The sequence below is a fragment of the Pleurodeles waltl genome, chromosome 11, assembly GCF_031143425.1.
Source record: "Pleurodeles waltl isolate 20211129_DDA chromosome 11, aPleWal1.hap1.20221129, whole genome shotgun sequence".
NCBI classification, from domain to species: domain Eukaryota; kingdom Metazoa; phylum Chordata; class Amphibia; order Caudata; family Salamandridae; genus Pleurodeles; species Pleurodeles waltl.
The window spans coordinates 539,160,236-539,182,103 of NC_090450.1; the positions used below are offsets into that span (position 1 = coordinate 539,160,236).

General features: G+C 46.3%; 1 protein-coding gene across 3 annotated transcripts in view; it reads left to right on the plus strand.

The window, feature by feature from the left end:
* The window catches only part of PHYHIP (phytanoyl-CoA 2-hydroxylase interacting protein), a 266,939-nt gene that overhangs the window by 162,511 nt on the left and 82,560 nt on the right, over window positions 1–21,868 (plus strand). For all 3 annotated transcript variants that reach the window (XM_069213960.1, XM_069213958.1, XM_069213959.1), the window contains exon 3: window positions 16,378–16,552. In XM_069213960.1, the coding sequence (XP_069070061.1) occupies window positions 16,378–16,552 (175 nt within the window). The remainder of the gene's footprint in view (window positions 1–16,377; window positions 16,553–21,868) is intronic.

Below are 21,868 nucleotides of genomic sequence, written 5' to 3' on the forward strand. Positions count from 1 at the left end.
TATCCTTTCACGTTGTTTTTTTATACTTTTCTCTTCTTACATTGGGGTCTATCCCATCGCCCCAGTAAGGAAAAACTCTGAGATGTTACAGTCATGGATAACAGACCGACGCATAATAGACGTATGGAGACATCTGCATCCTCAAGAAAGGGAATACTCGTACCACTCCCCCGAACATTTGTTACACACCCGCATAGATTTAATACTCAGTTCACAGGACTTGACGCACAGAATTACGGGCGCAGAATACACTGCAAGGGTAATCTCAGACCATTGCCCACTGGTCGCTCACATCAAATGGGGCAGACCACGTGCTTGCATCCCATCCTGGCGACTCCAACCACGTTTACTACGGGACCCCCCTTTTAGAAAAGATATAGCTACACATATTGCCTCATATTTCACCCTAAATAATAAGACCACAAGCTCTAGAGCAAACGAATGGGACACACACAAGGCGGAACTAAGGGGCACATGTATATCGATGGCAGTGGGAATACGACAAACACTGACTCTGGAGCTCTGACGGCTAGAGCGGGATGTCCGCACTGCAGAGTGCAAACAAGTAGAGGGCACCACTGCTGTGACAGACCTTAATAGACTACGTACAGAATGGAACAAGGCGGACCGGCGCCTAAGACAGTATGACTACCGTCACTATCTGGCCCGTGCACATGCGGAAGGGGATAGATCTGGTAGACTATTAGCATGGCTGCTAAAGAACGAACGTCGGAACTCCCTGTAGGAGGCTGGACTGCCTTGTAGTGAGTACCTAGGGGTACTTGCACCTTGCACCAGGCCCAGTTATCCCTTATTAGTGGTTAGGGTGTCTAGCAGCATAGGCTGATAGATAATGGTAGCTTAGCAGAGCAGCTTAGGCTGAACTAGGAGACGAGTGAAGCTCCTACAGTACCACTTAGTGTCATATGCACAATATCATAAGAAAACACAATACACAGATATACTAAAAATAAAGGTACTTTATTTTTATGACAGTATTCCAAAAGTATCTTAGTGAGTACCCTCAGTATGAGGATAGCAAATATACACAAGATATATGTACACAATACCAAAATATGCAGTAATAGTATTAGATAATAGTGCAAACAATGTATAGTTACAATAGGATGCAATGGAGACACATAGGGATAGGGGCAACACAAACCATATACTCCAAAAGTGGAATGCGAACCACGAATGGACCCCAAACCTATGTGACCTTGTAGAGGGTCGCTGGGACTATTAGAAAATAGTAAGGGTTAGAAAAATAGCCCACCCCAAGACCCTGAAAAGTGAGTGCAAAGTGCACTAAAGTTCCCCAAAGGACATAGAAGTCGTGATAGGGGAATTCTGCAGGAAAGACACAAACCAACATTGCAACAACGATGGATTTCCAATCGAGGGTACCTGTGGAACAAGGGGACCAAGTCCAAAAGTCACAAGCAAGTCGGAGATGGGCAGATGCCCAGGAAATGCCAGCTGTGGGTGCAAAGATGCTGCTACTGGACAGTAGAAGCGTAGGTTTCTGCAAGAACGACAAGGGCTAGAGACTTCCCCTTTGGAGGACGGATTCCTCACGCCGTGGAGAGTCGTGCAGAAGTGTTTTCCCGCCGAAAGACCGCCAACAAGCCTTGCTAGCTGCAAATCGTGCGGTAAGGGTTTTTGGATGCTGCTGTGGCCCAGGAGGGACCAGGATGTCGCCAATTGCGTCAGGGGACAGAGGGGGCGTCGAGCAAGACAAGGAGCCCTCTCAGCAGCAGGCAGCACCCGCAGAAGTGCCAGAAACAGGCACTACGAAGATGCGTGAAACGGTGCTCACCCAAAGTCGCACAAAGGAGTCCCACGTCGCCGGAGAACAACTTAGGAGGTCGTGCAATGCAGGTTAGAGTGCCGTGGACCCAGGCTGGACTGTGCACAAAGGATTTCCGCCGGAAGTGCACGGAGGCCGGAGTAGCTGCAAAAGTCGTGGTTCCCAGCAATGCAGTCTGGCGTGGGGAGGCAAGGACTTACCTCCACCAAACTTGGACTGAAGAGTCACTGGACTGTGGGAGTCACTTGGACAGAGTTGCTGGATTCAAAGGATCTCGCTCGTCGTGCTGAGAGGAGACCCAAGGTACCGGTGATGCAGTTCTTTGGTGCCTGCGGTTGCAGGGGGACGATTCCGTCGACCCACAGGAGATTTCTTCAGAGCTTCTAGTGCAGAGAGGAGGCAGACTACCCCCACAGCATGCACCACCAGGAAAACAGTCGAGAAGGCGGCAGGATCAGCGTTACAGAGTTGCAGTAGTCGTCTTCGCTACTATGTTGCAGTTTTGAAGGCTTCCAGCGCGGTCAGCAGTCGATTCCTTGGCAGAAGGTGAAGAGAGAGATGCAGAGGAACTCAGATGAGCTCTTGCATTCGTTATCTAAGGAATCCCAAGAGACAGAGACCCTAAATAGCCAGAAAAGAGGGTTTGGCTACCTAGGAGAGAGGATAGGCTAGCAACACCTGAAGGAGCCTATCAGAAGGAGTCTCTGACGTCACCTGATGGCACTGGCCACTCAGAGCAGTCCAGTGTGCCAGCAGCACCTCTGTTTCCAAGATGGCAGAGGTCTGGAGCACACTGGAGGAGCTCTGGGCACCTCCCAGGGGAGGTACAGGTCAGGGGAGTGGTCACTCCCCTTCCCTTTGTCCAGTTTCGCGCCAGAGCAGGGCTAAGGGGTCCCTGAACCGGTGTAGACTGGCTTATGCAGAAATGGGCACCATGTGTGCCCATGAAAGCATTTCCAGAGGCTGGGGGAGGCTACTCCTCCCCTGCCTTCACACCATTTTCCAAAGGGAGAGGGTGTAACACCCTCTCTCAGAGGAAGTCCTTTGTTCTGCCATCCTGGGCCAGGCCTGGCTGGACCCCAGGAGGGCAGATGCCTGTCTGAGGGGTTGGCAGCAGCAGCAGCTGCAGTGAAACCCCGGGATAGGCAGTTTGGCAGTACCAGGGTCTGTGCTACAGACCACTGGGATCATGGGATTGTGCCAACTATGCCAGGATGGTATAGAGGGGGCAATTCCATGATCATAGACATATTACATGGCCATATTCGGAGTTACCATTGTGAAGCTATATATAGGTAGTGACCTATATGTAGTGCACGCGTGTAATGGTGTCCCCGCACTCACAAAGTCCGGGGAATTGGCCCTGAACAATGTGGGGGCACCTTGGCTAGTGCCAGGGTGCCCTCACACTAAGTAACTTAGCACCCAACCTTTACCAGGTAAGGGTTAGACATATAGGTGACTTATAAGTTACTTAAGTGCAGTGTAAAATGGCTGTGAAATAACGTGGACGTTATTTCACTCAGGCTTCAGTGGCAGGCCTGTGTAAGAATTGTCAGAGCTCCCTATGGGTGGCAAAAGAAATGCTGCAGCCCATAGGGATCTCCTGGAACCCCAATACCCTGGGTACCTCAGTACCATATACTAGGGAATTATAAGGATGTTCCAGTAAGCCAATGTAAATTGGTAAAATTGGTCACTAGCCTGTTAGTGACAATTTGAAAGAAATGAGAGAGCATAACCACTGAGGTTCTGATTAGCAGAGCCTCAGTGAGACAGTTAGTCATAACACAGGGAACACATTCAGGCACACTTATGAGCACTGGGGCCCTGACTAGCAGGGTCCCAGTGACACATACAACTAAAACAACATATATACAGTGAAAAATGGGGGTAACATGCCAGGCAAGATGGTACTTTCCTACACAACCCCCCCTCCCCCCAAATGAAGGACAATAAGACTAGCCATGACCTGATGAGTCTTCATTGTCTAAGTGGAAATATCTGGAGAGTCCATCTGCATTGGAGTGGCTACTCCCAGGTCTATGTTCCACTGTATAGTCCATTCCCTGTAGGGATATGGACCACCTCAATAATTTAGGATTTTCACCTTTCATTTGTTTTAGCCAAAGTAGAGGTTTGTGGTCTGTCTGAACAATGAAGTGAGTGCCAAACAAGTATGGCCGCAACTTCTTCAGTGCCCAGACCACAGCAAAGGTCTCCCTCTCAATGGCAGACCAACGCTTTTCTCTAGGGGTCAACCTTCTACTAATAAAAGCAACAGTTTGATCCTGGCCCTCAGAATTAAGTTGTGATAGGACTGCCCCTACTCCTAATTCAGATGCATCAGTTTGGACATAGAATTTTTTAGAGTAACAAGGGCTTTTCAGGACAGGTGCAGAGCACATGGCCTGCTTCAGCTCCTCAAAAGCTTTCTGACAGCTAGCTGTCCACAATACCTTTTTAGGCATCTTTTTGGATGTGAGGTCATTAAGAGGGGCTGCAATGGAGCCATAGTTCTTAATGAACCTCCTGTAATACCCAGTGAGGCCTAGGAAGGCTCTCACCTGAGTCTGAGTAGTAGGGGGAACCCAATCTATAATAGTTTGGATTTTCCCCTGTAGTGGTGCAATCTGTTCCCCACCAACAAGGTGTCCCAGATAAACCACTTCCCCTGCCCTATATGGCACTTTGAAGCCTTGATAGTGAGGCCTGCCTTTTGCAGGGCCTCTAAAACTTTCCATAGGTGGACCAGGTGATCATCCCAACTGGAGCTAAAGACAGCTATATCGTCCAAATATGCTGCACTAAAAGCTTCCAGCCCTTGCAGGACTGTGTTCACCAACCTTTGAAAAGTGGCAGGTGCATTTTTCAATCCAAAAGGCATTACTGTGAATTGGTAATGGCCTCCAATGGTTGAAAATGCAGTTCTAGGTTTAGCATCTTCTGATAATTTGATCTGCCAATACCCTGCAGTCAAATCAAAAGTGCTTAGATACTTGGCAGATGCCAGTGTATCTATGAGCTCATCTGCCCTGGGTATAGGGTGAGCATCAGTTTTGGTTACCTGGTTGAAACCTCTATAATCTACACAAAACCGCATTTCCTTCTTTCCATCCTTGGAATGAGGTTTTGGTACAAGTACCACAGGAGAGGCCCATGGACTTTCAGAGTGCTCAACCACTCCTAGTTCTAACATTTTCTGCACCTCTTGCTTTATGCAGTCCCTGACATGGTCAGGCTGCCTATAGATCTTACTTTTGACAGGCAAGCTGTCACCAGTATCTATAGTGTGCTCACACCAAGAAGTGGTACCTGGCACAGTAGAGAAGAGTTCAGAAAACTGACCCAGGAGATTTATGCAATGGTCTTTCTGCTCAGCAGTAAGACAATCAGCCAAAACTACACCTTCCACTAGAGCATCTTGTTCTGTGGAAGAGAAGAGATCAGGTAGAGGATCACTGTCTTCTTCCTGTCCCTCATCAGTTGCCATGAGCAGGGTGAGATCAGCCCTGTCATAGTAGGGTTTCAGGCGATTGACATGGAGCACCCTAAGGGGACTCCTGGCAGTGCCTAAGTCAACTAAGTAGGTGACTTCACCCTTCTTTTCAACAACTATGTGGGGTCCACTCCATTTATCTTGGAGTGCTCTTGGGGCCACAGGCTCCAAGACCCACACTTTCTGCCCTGGTTGGTACTGAACCAAAACAGCCTTCTGATCATGCCATTGCTTCTGGAGCTCTTGGCTGGCCTGAAGGTTTTTACTGGCCTTTTTCATATACTCAGCCATCCTTGATCTGAGGCCAAGCACATAATCCACAATATCTTGTTTTGGAGCTTTTAAAGGTTGTTCCCAACCCTCCTTGACAAGTGTTAGTGGACCCCTAACAGGGTGTCCAAAGAGGAGTTCAAAGGGGCTGAAGCCCACTCCTTTCTGGGGTACCTCCCTGTAGGCAAAAAGAAGGCATGGTAAGAGGATATCCCATCTCCTGCGGAGTTTTTCAGGGAGTCCCATAATCATGCCTTTGAGAGTTTTGTTAAATCTCTCCACCAGTCCATTAGTTTGTGGATGATAGGGTGTAGTGAACTTGTAAGTCACACCACACTCCTTCCACATGGCCTTTAAGTAAGCAGACATGAAATTGCTTCCCCTGTCTGATACTACTTCCTTTGGGAAGCCCACCCTGGAAAATATTCCCAGGAGGGCCTTTGCCACTGCAGGTGCTGTAGTGGTCCTTAAAGGAATTGCTTCAGGATATCTTGTGTCATGGTCCACTACCACCAAGATAAACCTATTGCCTGAAGCAGTAGGAGGGTCAAGGGGGCCAACTATGTCAACCCCTACCCTTTCAAAGGGAACCCCAACCACAGGCAGTGGAATAAGGGGTGCCTTTGGGGTGCCACCTGTCTTGCCACTGGCTTGACAGGTTTCACAGGACTTACAAAATTCTTTTGTGTCCTCAGACATTCTAGGCCAATGAAACAAGGGAACAAGCCTGTCCCAAGTTTTCATTTGTCCCAGATGTCCAGCTAGGGGAATGTCGTGGGCTAGAGTTAGGAGGAACTTTCTGTACCCCTGAGGAATCACTAACCTCCTGGCAGTTCCAGGTTTAGGATCCCTTGCCTCAGTGTACAAGAGGTTGTCCTCCCAGTAAACTCTGTGAGAGTCACTGACATCCCCATTAGCCTGTTTGACAGCTTGCTGTCTTAGACCCTCTAGTGTGGGACAGGTATGCTGTGCCACACTCAGCTCCTCCCTGGCAGGCCCCCCTTCACCCAAAAGCTCAGCAGTGTCTGCTTCCAGCTCCTCTGGTGTAGGTTCTGCACAGGGTGGAAATTCTTCTTCCTCAGAAGTAGAATCCACTGTAGAGGGAGGGATAGTAGGAAGTGCTTTACTTCTACTAGCCCTAGCTTTAGGGAGCACTTGGTCCATTGTTCCAGGATCCAAGTTTCCCTGTCCTTTTTGCTTTTTGGCCTGAGCCCTTGTCAAAGCAAAAATATGCCCTGGGATGCCCAGCATTGCTGCATGGGCCTCCAACTCCACATCTGACCAAGCTGATGTCTCCAAATCATTCCCTAATAGACAGTCTACAGGTAAATCTGAAGCTACCACAACTTTCTTTGGACCAGTAACCCCCCCCCCAGTTGAGATTTACAACAGCCATGGGGTGGCTAAGTGTGTTGTTGTGAGCATCGGTTACTTGGTACTGGTGACCAAGTAGGTGTTGTTCAGGGTGGACCAGTTTCTCTATGACCATAGTCACACTGGCTCCAGTGTCCCTGTAGGCCTGAACCTCAACACCATTTATTAGGGGTAGTTGCTTGTACTTATCCATGTTAAGGGGACAAGCAACCAAGGTGGCTAAATCAATAGCCCCCTCAGAGACTAACACAGCCTCTGTGGTCTCCCTAATCAGACCAACCCCAACTAAGTTACCAAAAGTGAGCCCAGCTACTCCCTTGGATTGGCTATTAGTAGGTTTGCTCCCACCACCACTGCTATTAGTAGGGACACTAGGTGTAGCAGTAGGGGTTGTAGTGGTAGGAGGCTTGGTGCTTTTCTTTGGACAACTGGGATCTGTTGTCCAATGGCCTTTTATTTTACATAAATCGCACCATGGTTTCTTTTCTTTGTTTTGATTTGAAGAGGATTTGGGCCCACCCCCCCCACCAGAGTGTTTTTGTGGGCCTGATGAAGACTCATTTTTAGATTTGTCCCAACCCTTCTCAGAAGACTTACCATCCTTCTTCTTGTTGCCATCTTTGTCACCCCCTGTATGAACTTTTCTGTTCACCCTTGTTCTGACCCATTTGTCTGCCTTCTTTCCCAATTCTTGGGGAGAGGTCAGATCAGAGTCCACCAAGTACTGGTGCAACAAATCAGACACAATGATTAAGAATATGCTCTCTCAGGATCAAGTTATACAGGCTGTCATAATCAGTAACTTTACTGCCATGTAACCACCCTTCCAAGGCCTTCACTGAATGGTCAATGAAATCAACCCAGTCTTGTGAAGACTCCTTTTTGGTCTTTCTGAACTTTATCCTGTATTGTTCAGTGGTTAAGCCATAATCATCCAGGAGTGCATTCTTAAGAACTGTAAAATTATTGGCATCACTTTCTTTCACAGTAAGGAGCCTATCCCTACCCTTTCCACTAAATGATAGCCATAGGATAGCAGCCCACTGCCTTTGAGGGACACCCTGTACAACACAGGCCCTCTCAAGTGCAGCAAACCACTTGTTAATGTCATCCCCCTCCTTATAAGGGGGAACTATCTTGTGCAGATTCCTAGAATCATGCTCTTTTGCAGGATGACTATTAGGAATACTGCTGCTGCCACCATGGGTTTCTAAACCCAGTTTCTGTCTCTCCTTCTCTACTTCTAAGGACTGTCTATCCAAATCCAGCTGTTGCTTCTTGAGCTTCAGTCTGGTTTGTTCCACTCTCAATCTATTGAGCTCCCTTTCTAACAATCTGTCATCAGGGTGGGTGGGAGGGACATATCTTGAAACAGAAGTATGGTGAGAATGGACAGAAGGAGACCTGTCCCTTACAGAAGGCATCCTAACAGCTTGGTTAACAGAAACATCAGTTCTACTGTGGTGAGAATGAATGCTCTTGCTATGATGTGAGACAACACTATCTGTATGGTGTGACTCAACATCAGTACCAACTATGCTAGACTGTCTAGTAATGGGCAGGCTAGGAAGTTTCTTTCCTGAATCTTTTTCTAGGGTAGTCCCTGGATCAGATTGGGAACCATTAGCTACTTTTTCAACAGATGGGGCCCTTGTGGCCTTATCTTGTTCTCTAAGCATGTTAAGCAATAATTCCAAGGAAGGATTCTTCCCTACACTCAAACCTCTTTCTACACAGAGACTCCTTGCTCCTTTCCAGCTAAGGTGGTCATATGCAAGTTTGGACAGATCAACATTTTGGCCTGTGCCAGACATTTTAGAAAGAGTTTAAGTGTCAGAAAAAGTGATAAAAAAGTTTTTAGAGCTTTTAGAAAGGACAGAAAAAAAACTTAAAAAACTTTTAAGAACTTTTAGAAAGTTTAGAAGTACTTTTCAGCACTTTAGAAAGGAGTGAAAAGAGGAAATGCAAAACTTTTTAGTTATGTGTACATACACTGAACTTGTTTTGTATATTTTTCTCTTATGAAAAGTACAATGACAAGAGTGGTAAGTAGTCTTAAAGCACTTATCCCACCGCTGCACAACCAATGTAGGAGGCTGGACTGGCTTGTGGTGAGTACCTAGAGGTACTTGCACCTTGCACCAGGCCCAGTTATCCCTTATTAGTGTATAGGGTGTCTAGCAGCATATGCTGATAGATAATGGTAGCTTAGCAGAACAGCTTAGGCTGAACTAGGAGACGAGTGAAGCTCCTACAGTACCACTTAGTGTCATATGCACAATATCATAAGAAAACACAATACACAGATATACTAAAAATAAAGGTACTTTATTTTTAGGACAATATGCCAAAAGTATCTCAGTGAGTACCCTCAGTATGAGGATAGCAAATATACACAAGATATATGTACACAATACCAAAATATGCAGTAATAGTATTAGAAAACAGTGCAAACAATGTATAGTTACAATAGGATGCAATGGAGACACATAGGGATAGGGGCAAGACTTCCCCTTTGGAGGACGGATCCCTCACGCTGTGGAGAGTCGTGCAGAAGTGTTTTCCCGCCGAAAGACTGCCAACAAGCCTTGCTAGCTGCAAATCGTGCGGTAAGGGTTTTTGGATGCTGCTGTGGCCCAGGAGGGACCAGGATGTCGCCAATTGCGTCAGGGGACAGAGGGGGCGTCGAGCAAGACAAGAAGCCCTCTCAGCAGCAGGCAGCACCCGCAGAAGTGCCAGAAACAGGCACTACAAAGATGCGTGAAACGGTGCTCACCCGAAGTCGCACAAAGGAGTCCCACGTCGCCGGAGAACAACTTAGGAGGTCGTGCAATGCAGGTTAGAGTGCTGTGGACCCAGGCTAGACTGTGCACAAAGGATTTCCGCCGGAAGTGCACGGAGGCCGGAGTAGCTGCAAAAGTCGCGGTTCCCAGCAATGCAGTCTGGCGTGGGGAGGCAAGGACTTACCTCCACCAAACTTGGACTGAAGAGTCACTGGACTGTGGAAGTCAATTGGACAGAGTTGCTGGATTCAAGGGACCTCGCTCGTCGTGCTGAGAGGAGACCCAAGGTACCGGTGATGCAGTTCTTTGGTGCCTGCGGTTGCAGGGGGACGATTCCGTCGACCCACGGGAGATTTCTTCGGAGCTTCTAGTGCAGAGAGGAGGCAGAGTACCCCCACAGCATGCACCACCAGGAAAACAGTCGAGAAGGCGGCAGGATCAGCGTTACAGAGTTGCAGTAGTCGTCTTTGCTACTATGTTGCAGTTTTGCAGGCTTCCAGCGCGGTCAGCAGTCGATTCCTTGGCAGAAGGTGAAGAGAGAGATGCAGAGGAACTCGGATGAGCTCTTGCATTCGTTATCTAAGGAATCCCAAGAGACAGAGACCCTAAATAGCCAGAAAAGAGGGTTTGGCTACCTAGGAGAGAGGATAGGCTAGCAACACCTGAAGGAGCCTATCAGAAGGAGTCTCTGACGTCACCTGATGGCACTGGCCACTCAGAGCAGTCCAGTGTGCCAGCAGCACCTCTGTTTCCAAGATGGCAGAGGTCTGGAGCACACTGGAGGAGCTCTGGGCACCTCCCAGGGGAGGTACAGGTCAGGGGAGTGGTCACTCCCCTTCCCTTTGTCCAGTTTCACGCCAGAGCAGGGCTAAGGGGTCCCTGAACCGGTGTAGACTGGCTTGTGCAGAAATGGGCACCATGTGTGCCCATGAAAGCATTTCCAGAGGCTGGGGGAGGCTACTCCTCCCCTGCCTTCACACCATTTTCCAAAGGGAGAGGGTGTAACACCCTCTCTCAGAGGAAGTCCTTTGTTCTGCCATCCTGGGCCAGGCATGGCTGGACCCCAGGAGGGCAGATGCCTGTCTGTTGGGTTGGCAGCAGCAGCAGCTGCAGTGAAACCCCGGGAAAGGCAGTTTGGCAGTACCAGGGTCTGTGCTACAGACCACTGGGATCATGGGATTGTGCCAACTATGCCAGGATGGTATAGAGGGGGCAATTCCATGATCATAGACATATTACATGGCCATATTCGGAGTTACCATTGTGAAGCTACATATAGGTAGTGACCTATATGTAGTGCACGCGTGTAATGGTGTCCCCGCACTCACAAAGTCCGGGGAATTGGCCCTGAACAATGTGGGGGCACCTTGGCTAGTGCCAGGGTGCCCTCACACTAAGTAACTTAGCACCCAACCTTTACCAGGTAAGGGTTAGACATATAGGTGACTTATAAGTTACTTAAGTGCAGTAAAAAATGGCTGTGAAATAACGTGGACGTTATTTCACTCAGGCTGCAGTGGCAGGCCTGTGTAAGAATTGTCAGAGCTCCCTATGGGTGGCAAAAGAAATGCTGCAGCCCATACGGATCTCCTGGAACCCCAATACCCTGGGTACCTCAGTACCATATACTAGGGAATTATAAGGATGTTCCAGTAAGCCAATGTAAATTGGTAAAATTGGTCACTAGCCTGTTAGTGACAATTTGAAAGAAATGAGAGAGCATAACCACTGAGGTTCTGATTAGCAGAGCCTCAGTGAGACAGTTAGTCATAACACAGGCAACACATTCAGGCACACTTATGAGCACTGGGGCCCTGACTAGCAGGGTCCCAGTGACACATACAAGTAAAACAACATATATACAGTGAAAAATGGGGGTAACATGGCAGGCAAGATGGTACTTTCCTACACTCCCCAATAGGGGCCATTCTCCTCGACACAGGGATAATAGTAAATACCCAAAAGGAAAAAACAGTGCCTTCAGAGAGTATTACAGCACACTATACAGGGCTCCACCCCCTCCATCAACAGAACAGTTAAACGAGTTCTTCAGTGGGATAAAAATAAACTGCTTAACTCCAGATCAGGTAGAGGATTTAGAAAAACCGATAGACCTGGCAGAGATACAGCAAGCTCTGCAACAACTAGCACATGGCAAAGCACCAGGCAACAATGGCATTCCCATAGAGTATTATAGTACATGCTCTGCACAAACATTAACCCCATATCTGGGAATGCTAACAGAGGCCTTAAAACTCGGTCAACTACCCGACACTCTGAGAGAGGCATTGATAGCAGTACTACCTAAATCGGGACTGCAAGTTGCTTGCCAAAATCCTGGCAAACTGGCTACTCCCATGTATATCGGACTTGGTCCACCAAGATCAGTCCGGTTTCATACCTGGCCGCAATACTTTTGCTAATATACGGAACCTATTGCGACTAATGGCAAATACCCCAGAGTGCGCATACAAACAAGTAGCAGTATCATTAGACATTGAAAAACCGTTCGACACGCTGGGATGGCCCTTCCTTATAGAAACTCTAAACCGCATGGGATTCGGTAAGACATACATCAGCTGGGATAGGGTTCTGTATTCCAGCCCAACAGCGAGAGTCAAGACAGGCGACACAATATCTGAGAAGTTCCCCATAGGAACGGGCACCAGACAGGGTTGCCGTTATCCCCACTGTTATTCGCCCTCGCCACCGAACCACTAGCCGCCCGGCTACGTACATTAGCCCCGGTATGGGGCATCCTGGACGGACATACGCATCGCATAGTGTCACTGTACGCGGACGACGCATTAATATTCTTACGAAATAACTCAGAATCTCTACCTGCCTTGTTGGGGTTACTACACAAATTCGGGGTGGTGTCTGGGTTAAAAGTGAATTGGTCAAAATCCTGCCTATTCCCTATGCGACCAGTACCTGAAATACACCGTTTGACCTCCAGCCCGGGGGACCTGAAATGGTGCTACACCACGTTTAAATACTTGGGAATAAATGTATTTCACGACCCACAAGATCTCAAAGATGTCAACCTGGGACAAGTGATACGCTCCGTCAGGGGCTCACTGTCTTTCTGGTGCTCGCTCCCACTCTCTCCCATGGGAAGAGTGGCTATAGCAAAGTTGATAATAGTACCGCGTCTGCTGTATTTCTTCATGGCGCTCCCGGCTTCTTTTTTCAAACCATTGAACAGCATACTAATAGACGTAATATGGGGCAAGAGCTGCCGGTGTGTGGCGCTAACAAAAATACATCAACTACTCATGGTGGGAGGGCTGGGGGCACCAAGATGTGAATTATACTATGCCTCCGCCCAGCTACAATGGGTGTTTAAATGGCTTGGAAATCTCACAAATGAAGAAACAGATGATATTCATGGATCTAGGACACACTAGTATATTACAATCCCTGATGAACCGAGATGGATCAACGCATACACAAAACATCCTACTGAATGCCGCTCATTGGATATGGGGACGCTTTGCACTAGCTGGGGACAAAGAGCCACAATACTCCCCCAGGATCCCATTACTGGCCATCCCGAAAATTGAAAACATAGCAGGAAAGGTAAGCCTGAACACATGGCCAGAGAAGGGCATACAAACAGTGGGTGATATTTATAGTGAAGGATGCATCCTAATATACGAGGCACTGACTAACGCCCATAATTTGGGACAAGGAAGCTTCATAGCATTCGGTGCATTACAACACTTAGCTCGCTCAACCTGGAATTGTGGCCGAAATGAGCCAAAAACTGCCCCTATACTACATGATTTGTTAGATAGCGTAGCAATTCCAATAAGCATATCCAGAATATATAATATCCTGACAACGCATATCGAACATGGGCAGGAACAAGCAAAAAATAGGTGGGATCAGGTCCTCTTAGAGCAGCTCTCAACACAAGCATGGAACCAGGCTATGAAAATGATTTATGAAGTATCACGCAACCCCCGATTCCGCTACACCCAGTTCAATTATGTACATCAAGCATATTTATCACCTCACCGACTAGCACGCATGTTCCCCCAAACGCCACAGAGGTGCCCTAGATGCGGCACCACAGAAGCCACCTTTTTCCACATGACATGGGAATGCTCACCAATTCAGCATACATGGAATGATATTATAAATTTATTGACTGAGTGGGCTGATATTCCAATGTCTCCTAATCCGGAGCTATGTCTATTGGGTATAGGGGTAAGATCTAAAAGACGGAAACAGACACACAGATGCATTGCATTAGCACTAGTGATGTACAGACGCCTGATAGCCATGCATTGGAAAGCACCCAGCGCGCCTAGTATACATCAATGGCAAACAGAGCTATTGCGCTGGGCAAAGGCAGAAGAACAAACACTGCAATCACTCCAGGACAAAGGGATCCAGGTTAAGGGAGTAGAGACCTGGAGCTCCTTTGTGACACTTTTAGAAAGCAAAGATGATGAATTACCCCCCTGAATGAACTACACGAACAGGTAACAACTAATAAATCATAGCACACACCTGAAGTGACGGCACAATTAAACACACTAGTGAATACAGGGTGGAAACCACATAGTGTGTAATAACCGTAACAGCAGGAATCGCAGGAACACGTGTTGTAGGACGCGGCGTGACACAAACGCACCTTGCAATAAATCAAACATAGGAGCGAAAGGGCACAAATGCTCTACCTATTGCAGATGGCCTGGGTGTGGAGGCCTAACTCCGCAGACACGCCCACCTCACTGACATCGCCCCCTGTCCATGTGTGATTGCTGAACCGCCTCCACCTGCCCAGACTCGAAATTATTACAAGAGCACATATCGTTCCACACCAGAGGATGCTGGAGAGTCTGCTCGCGCACGACGTGTGCTGTACTCTCCCCCTCCTCGCTCCCTCCTCCTCTCCTCCCGCACGTACACTCATTCAGATTTCTCTTGATCTCAACTCCTCTCTTTTTTCTCTATATTCTTAGTTTCTTTCATTCTCTTTGTTTTCTGCCATATGTTATAAGCCATATAGTGATCGCTGCGTGTATAATGTTTCCAAACTCCTCGCCTAAATAAACAAATGGTATTGGTATCGTTAACATGCAAATTTAACAGGGAGCAATATTGAAACATGGAAATAATTGAGAACTTTGGTAATCTCACATATAATTGTAACTTCTTTTTTGTCACTGTTGGTATAATACAATAAATACATTTTAAAATAAATAAATAATGGCTTACATATTCACACAGGCTCTGACCTCGTTGCACCAACAATACACAAATCACTTTTCTCCACTGCACCAACAAAGATTTAATTCTGTGGCACTCCGGTTACACACAGACCTCTGCAGTGCATTACCTAATAGAGGTTTCATAATGTACTATAGTGCATTTCCCAATGAGTTAACAACTTTTGTAAATGTATTTTTCATTTAAGCTGTGTGTTATTTTATATGTAGGTGTCTGACAGTGAAAGACCAACAAAACGTACAGAATATTTTGTTTTTTAGCCACACCTTTGATCCCGCCCCCAGCTCACTGACCCCACCCCATTGCACGCAGCATAACAGTTCCCATACTTTTTTTTAATGTACTTCAACCACTGCTTGTCAGGGTTGTAACACTACATACATACAATTTCAAATTGTAATTACATTCAGTAGTCGAAGTGAGTGGGATCAGAGGGGCACGATGTGCCCATATTTTTAGGATTTATGAAACACAGTTCTCCGACTTCTTGCAAAAACACAACCATCTCAGGACTAAATGCCTCAGCTGCAGTGTCATTCAGTGAGTGTCCTGTGCTGTGAAACCAAAGCAGGGCGGACACCTCAGGCAAAGAATCCTTCCTGCCAAGGTGCGTGCTTGCCTGAAAAAATTGAAATGTACACAACGAGTTAATCTGCAAATGTAAAGGCTGTTTGGCAGTAGGTACTGGCTTTAATTGACCTAAACACTTGAAGTTTTGTGATGACAAAGATTTATTCTTTTTGAGTGGTAGTGCAGAGTTAACAACTGAGCTGTTTGGCGCTTACTACACCTGGAAGTGTTGAAGGGACAGTAATGTAAAAAATGCATTAGTACACTCTGGGTATTACTAAAATCTATATTTTAGAAGCACCATTTTGTTTTAAACATTTTGTGGCAGTCTAAGTTTAAAATAATGTATTACATATTCACAGTGCTTTCTGTCACTGGCTGTGACCTCGTAGCGCTAAGAATCCTGTCATTTTTCTCCACTGCACCAACCAAGACTTCATCCTGTGGCTCTATGGTTACACACAGACCTGTACAGTGCATTAACTAATAGAGGTTTCATAATGCACTATAGTGCATTTCTCAATGAGTAACAACTTTTTGTATTTATTTTTTCATTTAAGCTGCATATTATGTTATATGTAGCTTCCTCATGGTGAAAACCCTAAAAAACGTACAGAATATTTTATTTTTATAACCACACTTTTGACCCTACCCCCACACTCACTGACCCCGTCCTCACTGCATGCAGCATCACAGTCCCCATACTTTTTTTAATGCACTTTGATGCTGATTACAATGGTAAGGATAGAGGTATGGTGAGATTCTTCTGGTCCACTTCATGCCTTCTATGACTGATACTTTCTGGATTTTCTGTCTTTTGCACACAGGACGTTCCCACAAAGCTTGTGGCGAAAGCCGTTCCTCTGCCCATGACCGTTCGAGGCCACTGGTTCCTGAGCCCAAGGACGGAGTACACAGTGGCTGTACAGACTGCAGTGAAGCAAAGTGATGGCGAATACACCGTCTCAGGCTGGAGTGAAACAGTGGAATTTTGCACCGGTGGTGAGCATGTTTTTTACATATCACTAAGGAGAATTTGTTGATCTAACTGATACTCTTAATCCATATTGTGTGAGCTATCCCCTTGCAGGTTCTTGGAGCCAGTGCGAACCACAAACACGCTCCAATGATCATGGCCAGCCCTGTGTGATCTAGTTTGATAAATGAGCAGGCACAGTATCAGGGATGTTTGTATGCCATGCTCTGGTGAAGATACAAGACGCACACTACAAACCAATGCACTGACTCTTCTGTAGGGCAGAAACCGGAGCGCGCACTGATGGCAAAGGCAGACTACTGTATATTGAATTGACAATTCTCCGGATAAGGATTACATATGCAACAGCATAAGGGGCTCTGGGTAACAAAGGGTAATGACAGGCATGGGGAAAAGTTAAGGACACAATAGGGTAATGCACTGTATAAACAAATAAGAACGCCAACCTTCACTAAAGTTTGTCCCACAAAGGTACAACTCGCACTCAGGTGCATGTACGTGGAGGAGGTTTTTAGTACACTGAAACAAACTTTTATAAGGGACACGGGTTTTGCAGCTGCACCGAAACAATGTAAAACAACAAAAACAGCACAGGCTGCAGGCATAGTTCACCGAATCTGTGTCACACAAAAGGTGCCCTTAAACCGGACATGGTGAGGTATCCATACACTGACAAAAGGCTAACAACATTGGAGCAAGATTCCAGCAACCGAGGGGTAAAATTACACAGAGCACTGTAATGACAGTAAGCTGTACCACAAACACATACAGGTGCGAAAACTAGCAGGTACTTAAATAGGATAAAAGATTACAAACCTGCAGACACACTTACAGACCAGAGCAAAAATAATGCTCAAATGGGGCCAGTGCCTTACGGTACACCTAGGATGCAGAGAATAATATTTACAGAGGTAGACCGAAAAATGAATATGGAAACGCATTTCAGGTGGCAGCTACACAACATACCACAATAAAAAACACTGTGCTTGATTGAGAGTTTGGCAGAGAGGTTACTCCGTCACGACGGTGACGGATATCCCGTCCTCGAAATATAAATGCACTGTATCCTATGGGATTTAGATTTCGGCGGACTGTTATCCGTCACCGTTGGGACGGAGTAACCCTTCCGAAAACTCGAAATCAGGCTCACTGTCTCCCAGGGACAGCATCGATTCACACCAAATGTCCAGAAGGATTAAGCCAAACAGTGTGCTTAGACTACCCCGGTAGATCCCTACGCTGGGGAGCAAATGTTTGTTCACCTAGTACTGGAAAGGGCCCAGTAACCTGGGAGCAGCTAGGGCCAAGGCGAAGAAAAAGAGTGATATAAAGAGATGAACAGACAAGAAGAACAATCGATAGCAGAAATGTGTGAAGCATGATATACAAAGTTAACAACCTCTACCTACTGGTTATCTTTTGAATAGTGAGTACCTTATATTACTGCTGACTGAGTAGAGGGAGAGGTCTTCTGGGGGAATGAAGTGCTTTCTGAGATTGCGTTAATGGAGATTAGTGACAGGTACAATATCACTGGCTAAAGGAAAGTTTTAGGAGTTCTCCTGTATGTTTCTAAGCTCTTTTCTTCTCCCTTTTGGACGGAGAGAGTTTTTCATGTTCATGCGACCAGAACAGCAACACATTTTTAAAATAGTTTATTTATCATCTTGTCCAACTTCAAAAAAATTAGTTGTACCAAACCAGTTACTTTGACCTCAGAGAACTTCACAATCTTGGCACTGAGCAATACATACCTTCACAGTTTAATTTTAATGTTCTGCACTCCGTATCCAGCATTGCTCTGCCTGGGCGATGGAGTCAATTACTTCATCGCCTTGGTGGAGGGACCGCCCGCCAAATTTATTTATGACTGTCTAGATGGTAGTAATTTAAAAGCATTGCCAGGAACCACCGTCACGGCTGTTCGTGTCAATGCATTTCACTGGGTGATGCAGAGCGCCATCAACATGACGATGTCTCGCACCAAACATTTTTCTCTTTTTATTTTCAAAAAGGTAATCCCAAAACAATATTTTCTTTTTGAAAATAAAAAAAGAAAGTGCCCCCCTCTCGCCACGGGAGTCCTTTTCCATAGTGAGGGGAGCATTTAGCAGTTTTCACTGCTCCTTTCGTCTAGGATCTTTCTTGCCGTGAGGGCACTGAAAACTGACCTCTAATTCCACACATCTAAATTATATGGGCAGAATTATAGGTCTGCCTCCGATGGCGCTTACTCCACAGGGCCGTCAGAGGGATTTGTTGATGGCGGAGATGGAGTAGTCTCCCCCTTGATTAAACCAATGGTCAACCCCGCATCTAAATTGGGAAGGGGGACAATTATCTCGGCTGTAAGCTTATCCTGCCACCATTGTCTCTTGTGTCTTCCGCCTTCCATGTCCCGATCTCCACGCTGCTTACTGTGTAGCTCTCACAATTCTGTTAATTTCTGTATCATTGTCATCAATATCTTCAAATCTTCCACCAAACTCTTGTTTGTTCTAGTATCTCTAATGTGCATCTCCTCTGCTGCTACTCATTTAGTGAGGTCTGCTTCCCAGACTTCAATCATTGAGCTCCAAAGGTGCTGCCCTTATAAGGATATGTGGAGCTTAGCCAGGATTATAACAAAAGCTATAAAACTCCCTCTCATTTTATTACCCTTCGGTTTGGGACTTGTAACATGTACTTTAATCCTCAAAAGACATAAGATGTGGGCAATGGTGCAGTCCTTTGTTAGAGCACCTCTTCCAACGAGAGCTGGTAACAATTGCCTTATTCTTTGAAGCAAATTGTATACTCGACATTCTATGTTACCTCATACAGCTGACTGACACCTTGTCAGCTGTAATCACTATGTCACAGGACTGCCCATAGCAAGAACTCTTTATCAGTTAAATGTGGGATGCTCTCCATTATGGGATGTAGTGAGTCATGACTGCCTTCCAGTATTTCGCTATAATTCCGCATGTCCATATCATATGTCTAAGTTGGTATCTGCCTCTCCGCACCTTGGGCATTAACATGTGCTCTCCAGGTCAATCTTCCCCATGTTTAGAGGTGTCAAGTGACTTTTACTGCCTGAAAGGGAGAGAGCAGAAATGCTCCATACTTACAAAGAGATGGAGCGTTTCTGATTTCGTCTTTCACTGGCACGCTCAGTGCTGCATAGCGCCAACGCAGATACCCTAACACCATAGTGCAAGGGTGTATGCATTGTGAGCAGGATTGTTTTTGTGCAGGAAGGGACACCTTCTGGCACAAAAACAAGCCAGAGAGGCATATTCACACGTGGAAAGGGGAATTAACAAGAAGAATTAAAGATATTTCTCCTGATTACACCTATGTCGGGGAGGCACAGCATTTCGGTGCAAACCCAGGTTTACAGATCTGGGTTTGCGTCTAAATACATGGGTGGATGCATGGGAACGCTCATGCTCCACCCATGTAATGCTTATCCGACACAAAGTAACACAAGGCAGCGGAATGCGCTGTTATGGCTTACTTTGTATTTACTAAACTACAGAAAGCCATGCAGTGGCAAAGTTGCTTTGCTTGGTTTAGTAAATCCCAGTTAGGGATTTACGTTGCTTTGTGCCAACTTGCATCACATAAGGACAAGGCAAGTCCTTATTTCATCTGCCGCTAACTTTTTTCGATAATTTCAGCCATCTTGTTTGTAGACCTGCATGCTTTTGCGCAGTCTATCCAGATTTCCCTTGCTATCTGAGTCAGTTTAGCATACAGTAAACATTGTCAAGGTCTGACTCCAAAGCTCTCCTGTACGCTGCTTATTCAAATGTGATGAAATGGTCTCCCCATCACTCTGCAGCCCCCTTTTCCCCCTGTATTACTGACAGGGTTTTACTAATTTCTCTAACTGGCTGCAAGTACTCCACGTCCATGTCCAGGACGTAGGGTGGACTCTTCATGACCTTTTTTTAAACTTATTTTTCCTATATGTTACCTATTTGTCTAACTAAGTTAGGCACACTTGCTGGGATCATGTTATCATAAGAAGCTCCAACAATAACGTTGTGCCACATGCTCTTTTATTAGTCTTTTTCCGAATGTTCTCCTTCCTGTAGCCACGGCACCACATTATGTAATTGCACTGCCATATAATACATTTCCAAATTCGGGAGCTCCGGGTCGCCACTTTCCAATTTGTCTTTAGTGTTTATAGGCCAGTGACACCAGTAGCCTGTCGAGTTCTTCAAATATATAGGGAGGTATGGGAAATTTTTAGTTTTGCATAGGATAGGTGGCTAGGGAGGAAAACCAAGGTGAAAAATGTAATTTGACCCACCACTGCTAATTGTCAGGTATTCCAAGAGTTCACAAGATTTTCAAATCTATCGACTACGTACACTTCCTATACTGTAAGCCAACAGTTTCTCTTGCTTATTCACCACCTCAATAGTAATTATGGCATGGATGTATGAAAAGTGAAATATAGGGATTTACTAATTGCGATTTCCTGTGAATCACAATTAGGAATCCTATTTCCAAAGTATGAATCTCTTTTGAGTTTCATTAGCAATTCATTAGCTCCTACCCCATATGGCGGCCGCTGCGCGACAGTGGTAGCGACCCTTGACCCAAGGGTAGGTCGCTCCCCCTGCCGCTGCAGCTCCTCCAGGTTCCTGAGTTCCTGAGACCCACCTCACAGTAAGTACCCCCCCCCTCCCAGCCCCTCGCTCTGCCCCGCGCTACTCACCCTCTCTCCTGCTCCTGCTTCTTTTCTTCTTCTCTGTTCTTCTGTTCTTCCTCCCCGCTCCTCGTCTGTAATCTTCTTCTGTACTCTTCTTTCCCCCGTCTTCACTCTTCTTCTCTTCTTCCTCATCTTCTTCTGTGGTCTTCTGCCCTCTGTTCTTCGTTTTTCTGTATCTTCTTCTGTGTTCTTCTGTGTTCTTCCGGTCTTCCTTTCTTCTCTCCTTCCGGTCTTCTGATCTTCCTTTCTTCTCTCCTTCCGGTCTTCTGTTCTTCTTGTCTTCGGCTCTTCTGCCTCCTCCGTCCTCTTCTCCCCGCGCCTGCCCTCCTGCTCCTGCCTCATCCCCCTTCCCCACTCGCATCCCCCTCTCTATCTCTCCTATCTAACCCGTTCACTATCTACCTCCCTCACTCCTCCTATCTACCTATCTCTCTATCTCTCTATCCCACTATCTAACTCCCTCACTCTCCACCTCCTCCTATCTTCCTATCTCTCTATCGATTTCCCTATCTATTTACTCTATCTATTTTCTCTATCTATTACTCTATCTATTTCTCTATTTCTCTATCTCTCCCCCCTCCCTCACCCCCTCTATTACCTATCTTCCTAT